The sequence below is a fragment of the Dicentrarchus labrax genome, unplaced genomic scaffold (genome assembly GCF_905237075.1).
Source record: "Dicentrarchus labrax unplaced genomic scaffold, dlabrax2021, whole genome shotgun sequence".
Classification (NCBI taxonomy): domain Eukaryota; kingdom Metazoa; phylum Chordata; class Actinopteri; family Moronidae; genus Dicentrarchus; species Dicentrarchus labrax.
In genome coordinates, this window is record NW_026136705.1 from 11,402,101 (window position 1) to 11,422,087 (window position 19,987).

General features: G+C 42.5%; 1 protein-coding gene across 5 annotated transcripts in view; it reads right to left on the reverse strand.

Moving 5' to 3' along the window:
- Positions 1–19,987, reverse strand: part of abr (ABR activator of RhoGEF and GTPase) — a 121,615-nt gene that overhangs the window by 15,268 nt on the left and 86,360 nt on the right. Inside the window, exon 1 of one of the 5 annotated variants that reach the window (XM_051399982.1) lies at positions 425–1,003. The exons of the other annotated variants lie outside the window; for them this stretch is intronic. Coding sequence (XP_051255942.1) covers positions 425–610 — 186 coding nt within the window. The 5' untranslated portion in view covers positions 611–1,003. Of the gene's footprint in view, positions 1–424; positions 1,004–19,987 lie in introns of those variants that run through there. 5 annotated transcript variants of the gene reach the window in all.

Sequence of the window (19,987 nt, forward strand, 5' to 3'; positions counted from 1 at the left end):
TAACAAATATTTACAATATGCATTGAGTAGCATCACAGGTGAGTTATTTAAGAATAGGATCATTTAAGGAGGAAAAAAGCAGAAATTAAGGTTTTTCTAAACATATAAATGTAGCTGCTGTTGCAGCAGGTCACAGTTTTTTATTTTTTTTAATATATTTTTATTTAGCACTACATCACTGTCTCTACCGCAGTCAATAGATCCATCAGATAAGAACAATAGTCAACTCTGCGCTGAAAGAAAGACACCCGGGAGAGAGGGCATGCACATGGAGAGAGGACTACACTGAGCATAAAAGAGAAGCAGAACAAACAGATGGAAGTGACAGAGTGATAAATAGGAGAGAACAAATGATAAAAGAGAGAAAACACAGCTTGTGTGTGTATGTGACGTGTGTGTGTGTGTGCATATGTCAGCCAGAGACCTTTTGTCTGAGCAGCTTGCTGCGGACGCGTCCCCATAGCTTGGCCCCGGTGTTGGTGTGCCTCTTGAGCACAGGGGTCTGTGGCTGGCTGGACAGATTGTGCTGGTTCTGGTCCACGCAGCAGTGCTGCTCCAGACGCTCACACACCGAGTTCAAGTTTACATCCGATACCAGAATCTCCGTCATCCCAAAAGCCTCTGAATGCCCCTTCCACAATACGCTGCTTAAGACAAGGAGGGGGGAGGATGGATCCCTACGTAACCTCTCTCTGATCTCTGGACCAGGTGCTGGAGCGCCGCTCCGGGAATTCACCAGCAAGAAAAAAAAGTCGGCAACAGCTGATGCTCAGATATTCACTTCACAAAAAGAAGAGAGTGATGACAGGGAGGAGAACAAGATGCTGCCATGGTCTCCTTGATAAGCCTGATAATAATTCCACGTTGGTACCTCTCTCTGTGAGCTCATTCCACAGTCAGCTGCCAACATCTCCTCGCTGTGCAATCTGACTTCCACAACGGCAAACACAGATACAGAGCGCTAGAGCGAGGCAGAAAGAGAGAGAGAGAGGGGGGGAGGAGGGAAAGAGATCGGGGGAGTGAATGAGCTCCCGTTGTCAGTGAGCGGCCCTACTTCTTCCAGATGTTGATGGACACACCTCCACAGAGAGGAGGGAGGGGAGGAGGGAGCAATAAACAGTCAATGAGAAATGAGAAGCAGAGGACAGAGAGGGAGAGTGAAAGAGGGAGGGATGAAGGGATGGAGGGACTGTGCTGTGTTTCGTTCAGAGCTTTGACCCCATGTCAACCTTTCCCAGAGCTGGTCAGCACACTCATGATGTGAGTAAAGACAGGAATGTAATGAAGAAAAAAAGATGTAGAAATGGTGTGAAACTTCAACATGGTCAGGTAATGAATGCTAAATATTTGAGGACAAAATTCCTAAAACTGTTGAAACCATCACCTCAACAGAAATCTAGAAGGCTTTAAAAGCTGCTACACTGCCATTTCCTCTAAAAATATGACAAGAGCCACATTTTTCATCCTCTTTCCAGCCTTCTCCTCCTCCTCCTCCTCCTCCTCCTCCTCCTCCTCCTCCTCCCTGCCTGTGTGCCTGTTATGGTGCCTTTCTGTGCAGATGACTTCTCCTCACCACGCTCTTACAGTTCTCTGATTTCTACATGCACGCATGCACTCGCACGTCCTGGTAGAGATGCAGAGCGAATCACCATCTTTATTCAACAGGACAGCCAGAGCTGGCTGCTCTTAAAAGGCGTATTCCTCTGTATAATGGATCGATAGGGGCACGGGAGAGTGTGTATGCCTGTCAAACTCCATCTCCATCCGTCGTGTCCTGTCCCATTTCAATTAGAGGGGAGAAATATTCTGCTGGGGAAAGTTTATAGACACGAGGCTGCATTTTTCAAACCTCCTGTAAACCAGTAAGACACTCTGCTGGGCTGAATGGAAGCTGTGATTCAGAGTCAGTCTGTTTACTGGTAGGTAGACAGTGTACAGTGATTCATAAAGGGATTCAGATAAGAAGCAAAGAACATGTTACTCAGTTTCCTTGATCTACAGAAATGTGTGAGACAGCTGTGTTTACTAGAAGTAAGATGCAAATAGGTTCTCTGCTTTTTCTGCAAAACATCCTTCTCTACTAAATGTGCAAACATCAGCTAATGAACAAAAGAAAAGAATCAATCAAATCAAAAGTAATAATGACCGAAGCCACTGAAGGTATTGATTATTGATATTCTAGATGAGCATTTAATGATTAGTCTGTTCTACTTTCGCTCTAAAAGTGCAGTTACGAGCAGAAAAGGGCTCTGAACATGCCTTCACTCATGTGATCACTGGGGTGCCTAGAGATAGCACTAGACAGTTTGATAACGTGGTGTAAAAACATGTGGGTTAGTGTGTGTGTGTGTGTGTGTGTGTGTGTGTGTGTGTGTGTGTTATGTGCTGAAGATGAGAGTAAACAGATAGGAAGGGTGAGCAGGACAGCCTGTATGTCTGACTTTGTGACCGACAACGTAGGAGGAGAAGGTGGAGGGGGGGACCTCAGTCAACCCTCGCCACAGAGTATTTTTAACTCCCAGGGGTTGTAACTATGAGACATACACACTCCATGCGTCACATCTTGGAAAGAATGTCTGGGAAAACCATGTTTTGGAAATGAGAGGAAAAAAAAAACCCACAGGGAGACATGGGATATTTTTGGGCAAGATGAGACAGAAACGTATCACCAAAATAGATGGGTATATTTTAACTATGCATATGTTAACTGTTATATATATGTGTTTGGGACATTTTGTTAAATGGGAGGTCTGCTACTACAGCATACATCAAATGTGAATGCTTAATACTTCAAACTGGATATTTTAAAATTGCAATTGGAGACATGTGAAAGCAGCATTTCCTTACAGGGCTACTGCACAGGATCCTACACTTCACATAATGCAACAAATCACATCTTTCATTTGACTACCTTGTGCCTCCTGAATTCCCACTTCCCACAAACCCCACACATGCAGTTTGTAGTGCAGGCTTTCAGCACATCCTTGCAAGATGTTGCATTTTGGGCAGTTGGCTTTCCTTTTAACTGCCAAGAAAGCCTGAAAGTCAAAAGATACTGACAGCTGTGCAAGCCCCCCAAAAAAGGTCATCAGCAAGACGTCTTTTTCTCATGTTCCGGGAAGGTGCCATGTTAGTGCACATTTACTCTTCAGAGTATAGCAGCAGCTTTCAGGCGCCTATACCATCGGGTCAACCAGAGTCCAACATTTCACAACACATCACATCAGAAGAATCATGGAGTGAACATACATGCATTCAGCCAGGGGAACACAAACACGTACTGTACATTCATACATCCAGTGCGCCACTGTCTAGTGTTAGCTCATGCACTATTTATGGAAATAATACCACTCCTACATACTGTACATACAGACACGCTAACCCAGAATACTGTGGGCTCACACCAACTCAGCTCACATTAAAACAGTCCAGACCGCCAAAGTTCCCCAAAACCCAAATTTACTCCATACATGACATTTAAATGCAAAATAATAACAGGATAGCAATGTGCCAGGATAATATTTGTCTGAATCTTGTTGGAGGCGAACTATTTCAGCTCCTTGGTTTAGTTGGTTGGATGGGTTTCGCTGTGCGTAAGAAGAGCGGAATAATGGGCCCTTATTTTCCTAAAAGGCCCTCACATAGATAAAAATGTACTGTAGAACTAAATTAACCGTATGAGAGGATGAACTGTGTGGGGCCTTGAGCTTGGGAGACATGGGAATGATAAAAAAAAAGAGGAATGATGTGAGCAGGGGAGGGGGAGGGAGTCCAACAGGGAAATAAGATTAAGAGTTCTTGTGGGAATGGAGAGTACATGAAAGAAAAGAAAAAGGAGTAATTAGTAAAAGTGGTAATCCCTGAGATGTTCTCTGGCGCTGAACACTCATAGCTGTGGCTGTTGTTTTTATTGCTGGAAATCTGTGCACCGAGGACAATGACTCGATTTTTAATCACTGTTTTAAGAGCTGTTGGTCAGAATAATAGACTTGAGGAAATGTAGTTGATTTTAATTTTAAAGTTTAAGATAAAACCATTTTGTTACAACGTGAAAAGGTGAGGGAGCAGATGGTCCAGCCCTGAGTGCCTATGCTCTGACATCAGGACCAGTCTTGGCTCTTAATTATACATGTGCTGGGTGGCACAGCCCCTCGTAAAGCCGCTCCATATGACCAGACAAGAGGGGGGAAGGGAGTGTTGAACTAGGTCCTGGTTTCCACTACTAACTCCATCTGGGACTGCGGCCGCTCCCTGACAAGCACCGTGATTCTGTTGATTCTGCGATTTTGCGGCCTCGCCGCTCCTGCAGGCTTCAGCACTGCTCTGCCAATCACAGAGACCCTCAAGAGCTGGAGATAAATTAATGATCAATATAACGGCTACGGCGCTCCGACATGAATATGGAGCAGCTCTGAGTCCATGCCTGGCTGGTGTACATGGGATGGGTCCTGACACTGAAGTCAGTCTGGCGTTTCAGTGTGTTTGCCATGTAATAAGACATCCTGGGAGCATTGTACAGCTGCTGAAAACATCTGCCTGTAAATGTTTTGTAGTTGACCTTCACTGTTCCCTTTGTATGAAACAAACCTTGTGTGTGACGCTAAGCAGTCCACAACGATTCCTTTTCATGTTAGAAGCAATTTAGCCATCCTGAGTAAAAGCTGGAATATTTGACATTAACAAGATCCTGTGAACTACGACTCCAGATTTCCAATAAGAAGCTGTGCAGTGGATCTCCTCACAGCAACAAGGTCCTGGGCTCTTATCCAGCTCCCATCTGGGGTCTTTGTCTGTTTGCATGTCCTGTCCTATAGGACATGTATGGATGGCTGGTATATTAAATTGTTAAAAGCACATTTTGACATGACATTTTGGGAAATATGCTTATTATGGGAAAGCTCAATAATAATAACTAATGGAGACTCCAGGACCCAGAGAGAAACAGTTTCAGCATGCAACTCCCTATAAAAAAGCCCAACTTATCATTTTTGCATTTTGGTTCATAAACAAATTAAACAAACAAGATATAACATGGCTGTAATTAGGGTACAGAAAAGAAAGTCTTATTGATCTTCTCATCCTACTCGCTGTAAAAAAAAAAAATTAGTCTACTTCCTAAAATGTAGAACTATTCCTTTTATGCAGACCATTTGGGGCATTTTGCTGATAATTTACACAAGTAGAAGAACTTTCTTTAAACTCCACGGAGCATTTAAGAGTGTATCAGTATAGATTTTAAAGTTTTGGTAGGCTTCAGGGTAAAACTTAAATCTATTCCTATTTATTTTTTTACATTTAATCTTGTTTGAGAGCATTTTTTAAGGGTCTCAGCCAATCTTTTAGCATTTTTATCAAAGCAAGTAGTCTCCACCAAACTACAGAGAGACTGTTATCGGTTACTCTCTATTTTGACTGTCATGGTGAACACACAAACCTGGATTTTGAAATGCAGCTCCAACTCATGCCACAACAAAATAACGCTGAAAGTGTGTGTACATTTATATTCCTGGCTTCTGTAACGTTTATACTGTAAATCCCTGTGAAGCAACGGTGAAACAAAGGTGATCATTTGGGACACGGGTATCGAAAAATGATAAAATCAAAGGGAAAGGGGAGGAGGCCTCAGGCTTATTTGACCTACTCATCAAAAATGACAAAGTGCTGTGTTTTCACCATTTGTGTCACATGACAGGCTGAGTGACATTGATAGCCGCAAGCCGTGCTGTGAGCGGATAAATCAATCAGATTTAATTTGAACAGTCTCTATAAGTATGTTTAGGGGATGACCCAGTCCACCTCTTTGATCTTCCCTGCTGCCTTCACTGGGGCTTAGGCAAGAGGAAGAGGAAACAGAGTAAAAAAACAGGAGGTGTGTGTGTGTGTGTGTGTGTGTGTGTGTGTGTGTGTGTGTGTGTGTGTGTGTGTGTGTGTGTGTGTGTGTGTGTGTGTATATGAGGGGGGGCTTTCGAAGTAGGGTCCTTCAGGGTACAGTGGGAGTGCTAAAATGGGAGTGCAGAGGCAGGAGGGGGGTTTGGCAGGGTGGGAAATCACAACCTTAGGGTGCTCTACAGATTATTCCTTCTTCTCTTTCATCTCAGCCGTTGGGGGGCATCTTCCTCAGATTAACCGCTCCATCACTTATTAAGCACTTTGGAACAAAAGTGGTGATGGAGAGCGAGCAGGGAAGAAAAGAGAGGGAGCTAGGAATCGCTTTCACTAGCATGTAGCTCGAGTCTGTTGTGGGTTGTTGGGTGTGGCTGGGATGGGAAGATGAGTGTGAGTGTCTGTGTCCTCTCAGAGACAGAGAGTGGGTAAAAAAAAACAAAGCATTATGAATAGACCTAGCTATTTAAAGCCGTCACATTCACTTAAAAGCTAAACCTAGCCACAAATCAGCAGAAAACCTTTCACTTAAAAACATGTTTGAGTCCGATCAGTAAATCTGGATGCAGGTAAGCACAGAGAGATAAAACGGAAGACACAAAGCACAAAAAGAGGTTGAGAGGTAGAGTGATGCAAGAGCAAACGGTGAAGCAGTAACGCAGCAGGTTCTGCATGACAAACCTCCGTTCAAACAATGAGGTCACACTCTGTATACACGCTGTTCTTCACAGTTTTCCAGTGTTTTGATTCATGTACTTCCACTTCATTTATTGCAATTGCTTATTGCTACGTTTATTGCTCCCCTCTTGATTTACTCTCTACTCATTTCTATTGTCATTATTCATAATGCATTCATTATGATTTGATTATAATTTAAGTCACTCAGAGGTCTTCCACAGCTGACGCTCTGGGTGTCTACCAGCAGAATTCAAATGTGTTGTTCCTTGGCTCAAAGTGTATTTGTTCATCAAACAACAGAAATCTTTTCAGTCAAACAGAGAAAACAACAGAACCTCCTTAGTGGAGATAATTACAGCTAAACAACACAGTGAACTTTCTTTAATTACAACTGATCCACCAATCTAAAATCACAGCATACAATCTGAGCCTGCTTGCTTTAAATAAACACCCATGACTCAAAATAAAGTAGAAGCTGCACAAGGCAAAATTTGCATATTTAAAACCCCAAGTGGTGCAAAGTAACTTTTTAAAGACATTTTTGGAGAGTTAAGACTTCATTACTCACAGAGCACCACAACACAGAGAAACCACATAATCCTAAGAGTGTCTGGGTCTACTTTTTCCTTAGCTGCAAGGAGGAGAGGAGATTGTGATAAGAAATCTTTCCACAGCAGGTGTAGCCATCATTGCTGTCTCCAGGTTTTTCTGGATAGAGCATTCACACGCTGTGTAAGATTTATTCATTTGTGTGCACGAGCAAGATTTCCAGTTGCAGTCATACCTGGCATCAGTTTAATCTGTGTTAATGGGGCAAAACGCGCTCAGGGAGACAGATTGTTCTCCGTTTCAGTAACAATCTGGGATGTTGACTGGCGTTGGGTGTGATTTCTCCATATAAACCATCGTACCCTTCAGTGCATTGTGGATGTGAACCCATTATTCTGAAATTGTGATCTTCTTGTGTTGCGCCCTCTGCTTGACTGGGACAAGGCTGTGTTACATCTGAACAATGTGACCCAGTTCCAGTGATGAAGAGAGTGCAGCCTCACAGGACGACGACGCAGCTGACCTGCTTGAATAATTCATTCTTAAGTGTAAACCAACGGCAGACTGGACGCAGCCACCTGGAAGATTAGATGAGCAGGGAGGAGGGTGGTCGGACTTACAGGGACGAAGCAGTGACAGGATGATCTCGAACGGCACGAAATGAGATGAGAAAGTATTATGCAACTGGAGGTTGCAGTAAAAAGCACTGACAGAAAACTATTTTGAGTATGACTGCCTAAATGTTAGGCAAGTCTATATGCTAAGCTAAGCTAACTGGCTAGCTTTATATTCAGTGTATAGAGGGCCGTATCTCCTCCCCTAATTCTCAGCTAGACAGCAAACGAGTGTATTTTCCAAAATGTCGGACTATTCCTTTGAGCAGAACAGTTACGAAAACAAAATAATGAATTGCATGGCTCACATCATCAGCACAAATTGTGACCCAGGTGGTGTATTTTCTGACCTTGGGCAAACAACCGAGAACACGTTTTAATGAAGGACATGAAATCCCCATCATCAAAAAAATCTGTTTTGTAAGCTCTGACACTTTCTTTTTCATCAAAACTGGGTCAGCTATTCTGTTAACTAATTCACAGCAGTATCCACACCCTCTCAGCCTTCACTTTCACCAATAATGAGTAAAAAAAAAAAAAAAAAAAAAGGAGAAAAGAAGAAGAAGAAGAAATTCTGTCCGGGGTCAAAACCTCATTAGTGGGTGAAAAAGCCATCAGCTTATAAGTGAAAATCAATTAGCCAATCAATGGAGACTCCACTTGCTTCTTGATCCTAACAAGCACACTGATGATTGTGTTATGATGACCCATCTCTGTGTAACGATGTTAGCAACACAGCAAACCACCTCAGGCTTAGAAGGAGGAGCTGTTTTCTGATGTACCGCAACACTCCCTGCCACTAAGTCTCTTCTTTTCTTTCTTCTGCTTTGATCCTCGATCTTTCTTCCCTCTTTCTCCTTCCAATTCACAGATAAAGAAGACGGATTAGAAACTGAACAAGTGTTTTCAACTAATGATCGATACCCAGCAGCCAGTGGCAAGATTAGTTAGGCTGGATCTCGGTGGCTTCTCTCTAACCAGAGCTGACCTGCCTCCTTCACACTGGCTGAGTGAAACATCATTGGGTTATACTGGAAGAAGAGGAGAAGGTACAAGTGGGCAGAGATCAACCCAAACAACTCCTCTGCAGCTCCTGGAACACACACATACAGTACATATCCCTCTCAGGGCTATTATACAACACACATTACGTAATTCAAACAATTTGTGACTCTGCGAAATAGACTTTTGAGGTGCCCTCCCTCAAAAACACCCACTCAGCTCTTTGAAAGCAGGACCAGCGGGAACAGGTACACGCTCTAGCTGGCACCCCCGCCGGATCAACACATTTTATGATTCTGCCAGGGACATTTAAAAAAATAAAATTATTGCTACGATGAATTCAGCACGACATGCTGGTTATGCAACAGGCTGCTTCCAGCAAAGCAATGCACAGAGAGAGCACTCGTCATCTGAGAAACACTAAGAGCCGGAGAGAACAGTGTTGTTCTCCAAGGTTATTTAAACTGCTACATTTCAGTGGTTAGGTCATAGTGGAGTGTTTTAAAGCTAAAATTGTGTCTAATTCAAGTTTTGTATAATAACAAACGTATGAGAGGAACATTGTGACCAGTGTCCCTCACTGGATGTTGTGTTTTTGTAACTACAGAGCAAACTTAAGTTTTAAAAAGTCAAGGGCTAAACTGTTCTTCTCCATAGAGCTCTTAACATTCCTTAATGTGTGAAAGAGGCACAAGTTGAAATGCTTTGATCCCAGACATGTTACATGTGGCATCAGTCTGCTCTGCAGCACCCGAAGTGAATTTGGCGAGGCCATAAACACTAGATAACCGCAATGGCAATGACCTCATCTTTCGCACAGCTGACAGGTTTAAGACATCCTTGCAAGTAGTCTGTGGAGACTTTAGAAACATTTCCTCTACATGAAACCAATTACCTCATCATTAGCCTAATTTGTGGTGGCAAAAGGGGCCCAATACTGAGGTCCCAGGTCAGAAATTCAAGAAGCCAATAAAAAGAGCTTTGTTATTATGGCTGCGCAAGGGTTAAATAATACATAGAATTCAGCTTATAAGTATTATTCTAATAGGTTCACATCATTTGAACTCATTAAAGCCTATGTATATCGGCAGAGTAAAAGAATGTTTGGTTTTATTAGTGACGATAAACACCTGTCTGGGTGCCCAGCTGTCAATATGGATGCACATTTGTAAAACGGAACAGGAAAAGAACATGCAGCTATGATTGCAGACAGTGAAACCATTATTATCAGAAAATCTGACTGAATAAAGCATCAGTTGTGTACTTTAAAGAATGGGAGGGGTTTCCGATATTTACTGATAAAAATAAAAAACTAATTAGATAAGGGCCTGTGTTCATGCAGTCTGTGCAGTCTGTACAGTCTGAGCAGGAAATGGGCAGTTTCTTCTCCCTTGTTCTGGGACAGGAAGTCATAAAGCAGGTTCAAACGCCTGGCACTGCTCACTGTCCTGACATATGAACAGCTTAATGTCATGGGAAGTCTCAGACTCAACAACAACTCAAAGCCACATCTCAGGTCATCTCAGACTGCCCAGTTTCTTGTGCATTTACATGGAACATGGAGAAGCCTTGTACCACTCTGATAAGTGGAGCAGAAAAAAAATGGAAAGGTCATCAGCACTTGCTGAATTGGGATGAGAGAGAAAATGAACATTAAAGCAGGTAGGTTGGGGTCATGATGTGAAACTACTGATCCAAACACCATATGTGAAAAAGTAAAAACAGCCAAAAGTCCATATAGCAACGTATTTAACCAGTAATCATTCAAAATGAATTGCTTTTAGTAAGGATAATCATTGAGCTAACACAAACTAAACTTATAAAGCTCACCTTTATTCTACAGTAGCTGACGTGCACATAATGGATGTTGTTGTTATATTTGCTTCAGTCCCACTGTACCACCCTGTATGTTGAGATATAAATCTGGAAATCAGCTCATGCTTACATTAGGTTTAAAAGAAAACAGTCTCGATAAGACTACAGACTAAAATCCCTATTTTAGGGATCTTGCATTCACTTTAAATTTCTCTAAAAGCCTGGGAAAAATACTATTAATACATGTATTTCCCTCAGCCAGCAGTTTTCATGTCCACTCATTTGTTCCTATGTCTAGCAGGCAAATTCATTATGTGTGTTTGTGGCTGGGGGCTTTCTCTCTTGACTCACCCATGAACATAGTTAGATCACTGCAGGAGCTGAGCAGATGCCTCTGCAACACGCTAACATGCAAAAACTGCACGCAGAAACCCGAAAATAACAGCTGCAGTACCTCAAGCTACTGATTAAGAGTCAGCTACTGTTTCATTTTCATATGGTGTGGAGGAAACACAAGCTAAGCACTAGGTATCAACCAAAGATTTGTGAAAGTACCTGGCTTAATAAACTCTCATCTTCATCAAAATGTCTCATTAGCGTGATGGACACTCTTCCTTTACTAATATGCAACTAGCAGAAGCACACCTTCACAAGTCTAAGAGCTACTGGGGCTTTTGTGGCCAAGCAGAGCGTACAGTATAAAGACAGATCTGACAGCTTACTGAGGCGTACACACACAGATATATAGGTACGGTGGGACTCAAGGACAAGGAGCACAGTAGGAGTACACAAACACACATACACACCCTCAACTCTTGGCAGACAGCAGGGGTGAGGCTTTCTTTAAAAAATCATTGGAATTTTCAACAGGGATGTCAATGAACAATAAAATGAAAACGTGACTGGAAAATACAGACAGCCAATATCGAAACCTCATATGACCATGATGGTCAAACCATTTGCTTGGGTACGGCCACCTCGCTCTGTCTAAACATCATTAGATCTGAACCACTTCTGCTGATACAAAATGTTGTCATTGGATCACAGATGTTTTACAAAGCTTCTGCTGAGGTTTAAGGGAACGGAAAACCAGGATATCAGTAATCCCTCTGACACACTATACTACCGAATTCTTATGGACGCTTCTGGGGAAAACATTTATAGTGATACGCTTCACAGCAGACAGGATGTAGAAGGAAAGTGTGGTGAACAGGGAGCTCTGCGATACAACAGGGTTAGATGGCTAGAACTGGCCTTTTGCGAGTTTCACGGCCACCGTAGTCTCTCCTACGCGCTTCACAGCCCATTCTCATTCCCATGTTGTTAAATATAGATGAGAGTGGTGTTCACTCAGTTGCAATCTGCAATCAGAGGCTAAAGGCCCCAAAATCTTACACACTAGTCCTTTAAGACCTATTTTACATACATAGTTTGAAGGATATGAAGGAAAACTGGTGTTTGTTCCAAGTCGGTTTTGTTTTGTATTTTTTTTTTACAGCTTGATCAATACAAATTTTTCCCCAAAACTCAATTAAAAATTAGACGGAAAAACTTTATACAAGTAAAGGTAACTTCATTAATCCAATCAGTTTTTAAGTCCTGCAAAAATCATGTTTAACTTTCAGATTAATTTAAGAATTTATTTAAGACCCCACGGACATCCTGTACAGGTACCCATCCGTCCTTTTCGAGTGTTTAATCAAGATACTGAATACATACAAGATTTACAGATACTGCTTGATAGCTGACCATTACCTGCCAATTTCTACAAACATCAACCATGCTAAAATTGTGTTTACTTGAGATGCTGCAAAACACTTTTGACTAAAAGCCACAATTAAGTATAACAAGAAAGCACTCTGCCAATAATTGTAATTCCATGTATTCCTGGAGCCGACCACAGCTCATGCCACTGTCCTCTCCGCTGTATCTCCAGTTCCTGGAAGAAACCAAACCTCATACAGGCCCCACTGCAGATCTACCATCGTCCATAATGAGGTGCATAACCACAGTGGGCAAATACTTGCTCAATCTCAGACCCCAGACCATATGGAAAGCATTGAAGATCCTGCACAATAATCACGTCTAAACAAACAGCTGAGGAGAGCATTTTAACAAAGTGGCATTTGAGTAAGCGCTACAGCTTCATAGCTGTCCAACCACATCACCAGCTTGCCTAGGGTAGTGTGGGGGTTCAAAACAAAAGCAGACCCGGAGCGAACGTCAGCCACGGATGGATATCCATCACATCTTACTGCTGTAGGAACAGCTCTGGTCCCCCGACTGGCCACTTGAAAGAGAGCGGGCTCCCATGCTGGGACACAGTGTGTTGCTGAGGCCCATTTACTTTAATATGGGCCGAAAGGCTGCCAACAACAACAAGAGGAAAAGCGAGAGGGAGGCGGAGATGGACAAAGTATTCTGGTCTCACTGGGTTTTTGGGGATAAGAAAGACAGTCACATCTGGTGGTCAGAGACTTGGTTCTGGCAGTCATGTGAAATCTGATTAAGGCAGAAAAGAAGGCAGAGAGACACAGAGGGGTGCTCTGCAACACTGTAGAGCTGTTCCACTGGTCAACCAAGGACAAATGAGGAAAGTGTGAAGGAGAGAGGGGAAGCTGCTTTAAAAGGTATAGTTTGACATTCATGGGAAATATCTTCATTCGCTTTCTTGCAAAAGTTTAGATAAGAAAATCTACAGCCAGCAGCAGGTTAGTGAAAAAGTATTTTTTCTTGGGTCTCTGCAAACAACATGAGGCAAAAAAAAGTATTATACTATACTATATACTGACTGAATATTACGCTCGACACCCACATAAACCTTGGTTGTCCCAATTCACATGATACAAAACTACTTTAGATTATTCTATGAATTTCATATCATAAAGATTGAAATACCAGCCTAAAACAATAGATAAACCCAGGTAATAATAGAGGACAGAGCGGAAACAGGAGGTGCATCTCCAGGCAGTTAACACAAGGACACTCATCGATTGACCACACAGGGATTTCACAGACCCACAGCTGAGGTGAACCCCAAACAATCCATGTGTTGAGCCGCGCAGCGTGCTGGCAGGCAGAGCCAAGCATGAAATGAGCTTTGCCCCTCAGAGAGTCAGACTGGGACCGTGATGAGAGGCATGAGGTGAATCTCTTCCCCCAATGTCATCTGTTGTCTATAAAGCCACAGCTTGAGAGCAGCAAGGGAATGTGCGAATGTCAAGTTTTAAATGTGATTCTGAAGAAAAGATGAGTGCTCTGAACTAAGTGAAAAAGAATCCTGAATTTAATTTGGAATGTCCCAGGATACCAAGAAAGAAAAACTGTTGTTACACAGAGACCACCAAAGAGGAGAAAGAGGGATTTCTCTTTGATATTGAATAAAATATTGTCACCATTTGTTTGTCTGCTAGCAGTAGTCCTCTACTATAAAACTGGATTAGAGTTGATTGTTTTAAACACAGCAGGGTGACAACGACAGCGTGAAGTTGGGGTGTTAACAAAAGTCTACTTGTCATTATTAATGACCACTTCTTGCTCTGTGCTCTTGTCTCCAACTGCAGAGCCTCTGCATTACTCTCTTCAAGTCTCCAAAGCTACTAAGCAGCAATAAGAGAGGCACTGGGAAATTTTAATAAGAACCAAGTTAACTGATCCTCATCATTCAAAACTGAAAAATCAAGCACTTATGTCTGGACTGAGAGGCTCTCATCACATCTCACAGTTTTATCTGAGCGCAGAATTGACGGCCTCTGTGTTCAAATATGACACTCTTTGTATTAGCTGACCCACCCCCCTTCAGACTGTTTCCAATTATTCCTGAACCCGGACTTCCACAAGACAAGAGGGCGTTAGTAAATGCAGGGAGAGATTCACGGTGTCTCTCTGGAGAACATTTCATTTCTCAGGCTGTGATGAGCTCCTTTGTTCTCACTTTAACTCTCAGCATCACATAATTGGCCACCATCTGGGGCTCTCATTCCTATTGTCCTCCTCCATCTCCTTCTCTTCTGCGTCTCTCTAACTGCGCTCTCCACATGTGCTCCATATGCATGTTCATGGTAGGAAATCATACATCTGTTGTCAATCCCGTACACTTCCCTGAAACATTATGTAATGTTACAATGCGGACCAATTACAAGGCCAGCTTGCCCTCGACATCTCCAAGGTCCTCTGGAGAGCACTGTGTTTGTATTTTCTGCCGGAGAAAAAAAAGACAGTGAGGGATAAATGGGATGGCGAGGGAAAAAGAGACTGAGAGATGTGAGGGAGGTCACGCAGAGATCCTTTGGCCTTTAAATGGCCGTTTTATATTCTCACTTTATTCTTTCACGGGGTCCACAGTCATCCAAGAGCTAGAGCAAAGCTTTTCTGTTTTGCTCTTCCTACACGGTTCACAGATCACTCTTTATCCTTGGCTGAATGAAAAGCCTGTCCAACGCCTCCGACTTGTTCCGAGTCCAGCAGCAGATATTTTAACCAGTTCTGGCATCTCTTTACTCATAGCTGGTCACATTCAGAATTAAGTAAGATTTTTTTATTGCCTGAAATCCATAATGTTTCATAAGCAGTTTGGCTCTGAGGATGGCAATGTGTGTCTGTCACTTGGTCTGCAACAAAAAAAGACTAAGCTGAAATATCTCAACAACCATTAGATGGATTGCAATGAAACTTTGTACAGACACCCGTTGTCCCCAGAGGATGAAGCCTATCCTGACTTTTCCTCTTGTGTCACCGCGAGGTTGACAGTTCTGGCTTTTTGTGAATATCTCAACAGCTACAGGATGAATTGTCATTAAATTTAGTTCAGATATTCATGGCTCTCTCAAAATAAATTTGAATGACTTTGGTGTTTGCCTAATACTTTGGTCAGTGATTTAAGGAATGCTGGAACTATACTACATAGACTGAACTCTCAGTCTAATACTAAAATACTCAAATGTATTTAGGCTAATTGGTCTTTATGATTAAACCATTTGACCACTGATTAAAGAACATGTCAGCCTTCATCAGACTATAGGAATTAGGAATACAACTGTTTATAAGGTCAGGACAGTCCAATATATCAGCATGTGGTTTTGCTGGTGTCCGCCTCATATTCTTTTCTATAAGAAGATGGCATTATAACAACACATTAGGATCCCTCACTCTTGCCCTTTTCTCCCAGTCTAGAACATCAGATTCCAAGAAAAAACTCATCAAAAGCATCAACCTGGATGACAAATATGTCTGTTTTGTCTTCACACTCACACATAAACTGGATTTGGCAGGTAGGGGGCTTTTCCTATTCTACTCACAAAGAGAAAACATAGTGGGTATCTGCACATTTGCTTAGGAGTGCGTGTAGTTATTTAGGGCATGCATGTCCCAAGTGGCAGGGAGTGGATGTTTTAAGTTGGGAACAAAGGCTGTCTAAGTGAGGGCTGTGACGGAGGAGCTTCTTTGTGGGAAGATGACAAGGAAGGGCTCAGAATCCATCAAACGCTGCTATCAGCTCCACTGATCAAGGATCGTCGGATGAGGAAGTCAGCTTAATTGGGGCTCATCAATAAAAAAAGCACCATATGCGCAAACACAGGCTGACTATGAGGGATGAGTCTCATTATAAACCATAGTGGAAAAAAAATATAAGCAACATAAAGAATAAAATAAGTGGGTTTAGGAGGAAAAGAGCATGGAGGACTTGGATGAGCTTTGTTACTGAATGAACACACTCCACCCATCTACAACCCCCACCGCACACACACACACACACACACACACACACACACACACACACACACACACACACACACACACACACACCTAGCCAGACAAAGGAGACACAAGCTCATAAACACCAGGTAATATAGCAGGCTGAAGTTATTGATATCATTTACAATGCATTAGCCCATCACCCATTTGTGTGTGTATGTGAGTCTGGATTGTCCCTAGGGGGGCTGAACGCACACAGCAGAGTCCCATCTGTTAATGTTGCTGACAGCTGTGTGTGTGTATATGTGTGTTTGTATGGCCATGGGGGGTGTGTAGGGTGGAAACATGACAGATCACAGCCCCAAATGACAGGGAGCAGAAACAAAATAGATGACACCATCTATTAGACAGTAATTTATATTAATACCCACACACACACACACACACACACACACACACACACACACACACACACACACACACACACACACACACACACACACACACACACACACACACACACACACACACACACACACACACTCATTAAAATCACTGAGCTCCATGTTCAAAACAAATACTACATAAAACACAACCATGCCTCAGAGGCAAGGAATTTTTAACAGAAATTCAGAGAAAAAAATAATCACTTGGGAGTCCTGGGCACAGTTTCCACGAAAAGCAACAGAGAGAGAAAAAATAATTTTGTTCCCATCAGTGTTAATTCTGCGGTACACTGAAACAATTTTATTTAGACGGCTATATATTATAAAGAATCCGAAAAAATCTTAATTCATTTTGTTGCCAATTTCCCCATCTGCTTAAAAACACAGTTTTTTGTATATGTTCATAAATATTGTCCAAATTACTAAATGCACTCACCCGGCTATATTTCATTCACATGACAGCCTTATGTTGGCATGATATTTGATGGAGTGCTGAGAGATTAGATCAGCGCTTGCCCGGCACTTTCTGCACTGGCTGAGTGCCACTGGTCCACAAACTTTACCACCAATTCTCCAGATGGACCAGGCTGCTATTAGCCAAAACAAAGGCACTTTCAACAATAAACCCTTCACATAGCATGTAAATGTCAAACTTTGCATCTAATGCTTCATGTAGAGGAAAGTACTTTGGCTCTTAAGTGGGAATGAGAGTGCAGATAGATGATCGCCCTCAAACTTTACAACCCCTGTGCACCCGTAGTTTTACAGTAACACTGGCTAATGCATGGACCCCTGTCCAGCTCCTCGGCTTCGTAGAGGGAGCTAAGAGCTGCCAGGAACAGCTTCATCGCCCCTTTTGTCTTTTTGCTCTCAATGCCCAACTTCTCTGGCTCACATTATCTCCGGGAAGCAGTTCAAAACTATCCGGTTACTGCTTACTGAGTGCTGCTAACACCCCACAATACAAACCAATAAAAAACAACCCCCGGCGTAGTGCAGAGGGAGTTGCACAAGTGTTAGGGATGATGGAAGGAGAATGGGAGAGAGGAGGTCGAGGTGGTGTCCCTTTGCTGGGGACAGTACTTGAGATGTTACATGACTCATAAGGAATAATAGGATCATCAGATGCAGCAGCACCAATAAGCTACGTACAGGACACGACACTGTAGAGAACATGCAGTTCCTCTCAAGCCTCACATTATGAGATACCATACCATACCATGAGTACCATGAGGTGTGGGCCTGATCTCTTAAGTGACAGACTCAACAACATAGATACCAGCAATGTGCTGATTGGTCTGAGACAGGGGTTTTCAAACTCTGACACTCTGACTTTTATGTGAAGATGAAACCATATTATCATCACTGCAGAATTATTTTCTGGATGTATACATGTACGTATGTGTATATAAATAACTCAATATATTGTTTTATTTGATGTTGTTACAACCTTGTGTTATGTAATGATAAATCCATTGCTATGATTCAAAGAAGGAGTACACATTTTGATGAAAATTGCTGCAATCAGGCACTAAGGGTTTTAAAGTACCTTAATGGTCTCAATGAGCTGTGTGTCCCAGCAACTGCTGCAGCGCTGACTGCTAACTGTGTTGATAAGCTGGCCACTAACTTCCTAACTAATTCATTCCCTGTTGCCTTTAGGACACCCCCGTCTGTCCCTTTCACCTCACACTTTGATAACCTCTGCTCTAAGAAAATGTCAGTCTAGAGCCTTAAGAAACGTGTTACTTGCAGTGGAATCCCATTTTCTCTTTCTAACCAGTCGTCAACAGTACGACAGACTAAATGACTAAAGGTGCTGGTGGGTGTATGAAAGACAACACTCTTCCCCTGATAAGACGAGATAAAAGCGCTAAGAGGTGAGCCCAAGGGAAGCTGGGATGGGGTGTACGAGGGCTGGGTTGACGCTGGGTGATATGATGTGTTCCTGCTACACAAAGCACTGAAACTGTTAACCTAAACAGTTACATAACTGATCCTCTGAAGACAAGTATTGCAAGCTGCAGCCGACACATAAAGGTCATTTGGGAGAACTTGCACAGCGCACGAAGCAGACCAGGAGATTGTTTGCACTCTCCACATCAGGACTTGGTGTCCCTTCATAGCAAGAGCAAACACAGTCATGGCAACCAGAGATCTATAAAGCATCACAGCAGTTAAATATTATCAGAAATCAAAGTCTGACCCTGAAGAGTTTCTAATTAAAAAATGTCTGTCTCTTAATTGACGCTTTCAAAATCTAGTGTCAACATCTGACAGCGAAAATAATCAAAATTCTTGATTGTAATTGAGGTCACACCATGTGTACAAAGTTTGTTCTGGCAGAGGAACGTCACTGGTTACAGAGCAACAATTCCAGTAACAACATGCCAAAGAACTCACACACTGATGGCAGACCTTTTCTTTAACTGGCAACTTTGGGAGCTGATACTGATCAATTTTCCAAATCGCCTGCTCTGAGACATTTAAGGATCCATTTGTGTTGCCAGTTTGAGAGACGGGGGGAGTTTAACCCCGACACTGTTGCCATTTAATGGAGGATTAGCAACGTGACCTCAGAGATCAGAGGTTATCTGCTCAGGGGACGTCAGCTGGGTGAAGCACTGGAAATAAATGGTGGTATTTCCCCCTGTGGACAAGCAACTCTATCAAGCTAACATGAGTGTGCTACCGTCGCATTTCTCTTGCTAGCTTTTCCTTCCCTGTTTGTGTGTGTGTGTGTGTGTGTGTGTGTGTGTGTGTGTGTGTGTTCACTGGTGGACGTCACAACCAATACACATCTATCCTGCACATAAAGGCATATCATTTACAAAATACTGCATCAAAAATTCTACAGGTTTCTTTGTCCACTATCAAAATAAAATCTCTGATGACAGAAGCGACCAACTTTCTCATCGGTAACAAAGTGAAGTAACAGCAGTGGGTAAAAAAAAGAAAACTTCCAGCCCAATATGCCCATTTACGGTCAGTCGGTATTCCACAAGCTTGTTAAATAAATCAGAGGGTCTCCAGAGAGGAAAGCAAAACACTGAAGGCTCCTTCTAAACTCAGCTTCACCAGGAAAGCAAACAGCTCGGGTCCAAGTGAAAGTCTCCTTAGGTATGCACTCTGGACTGTAGAGCAGACTGATGTCCCTCTGGCTAATTCTTTGTAAAAATGTACAATAAGTAAGTTCCTGTCATATTCATTAGATATGACACACTGTCCCACCATGTCTCTAAACCATACATAAACACTGTGCGGTCACATATACAACTCTTTAGTCAGAATTTCATCATGCTGTAG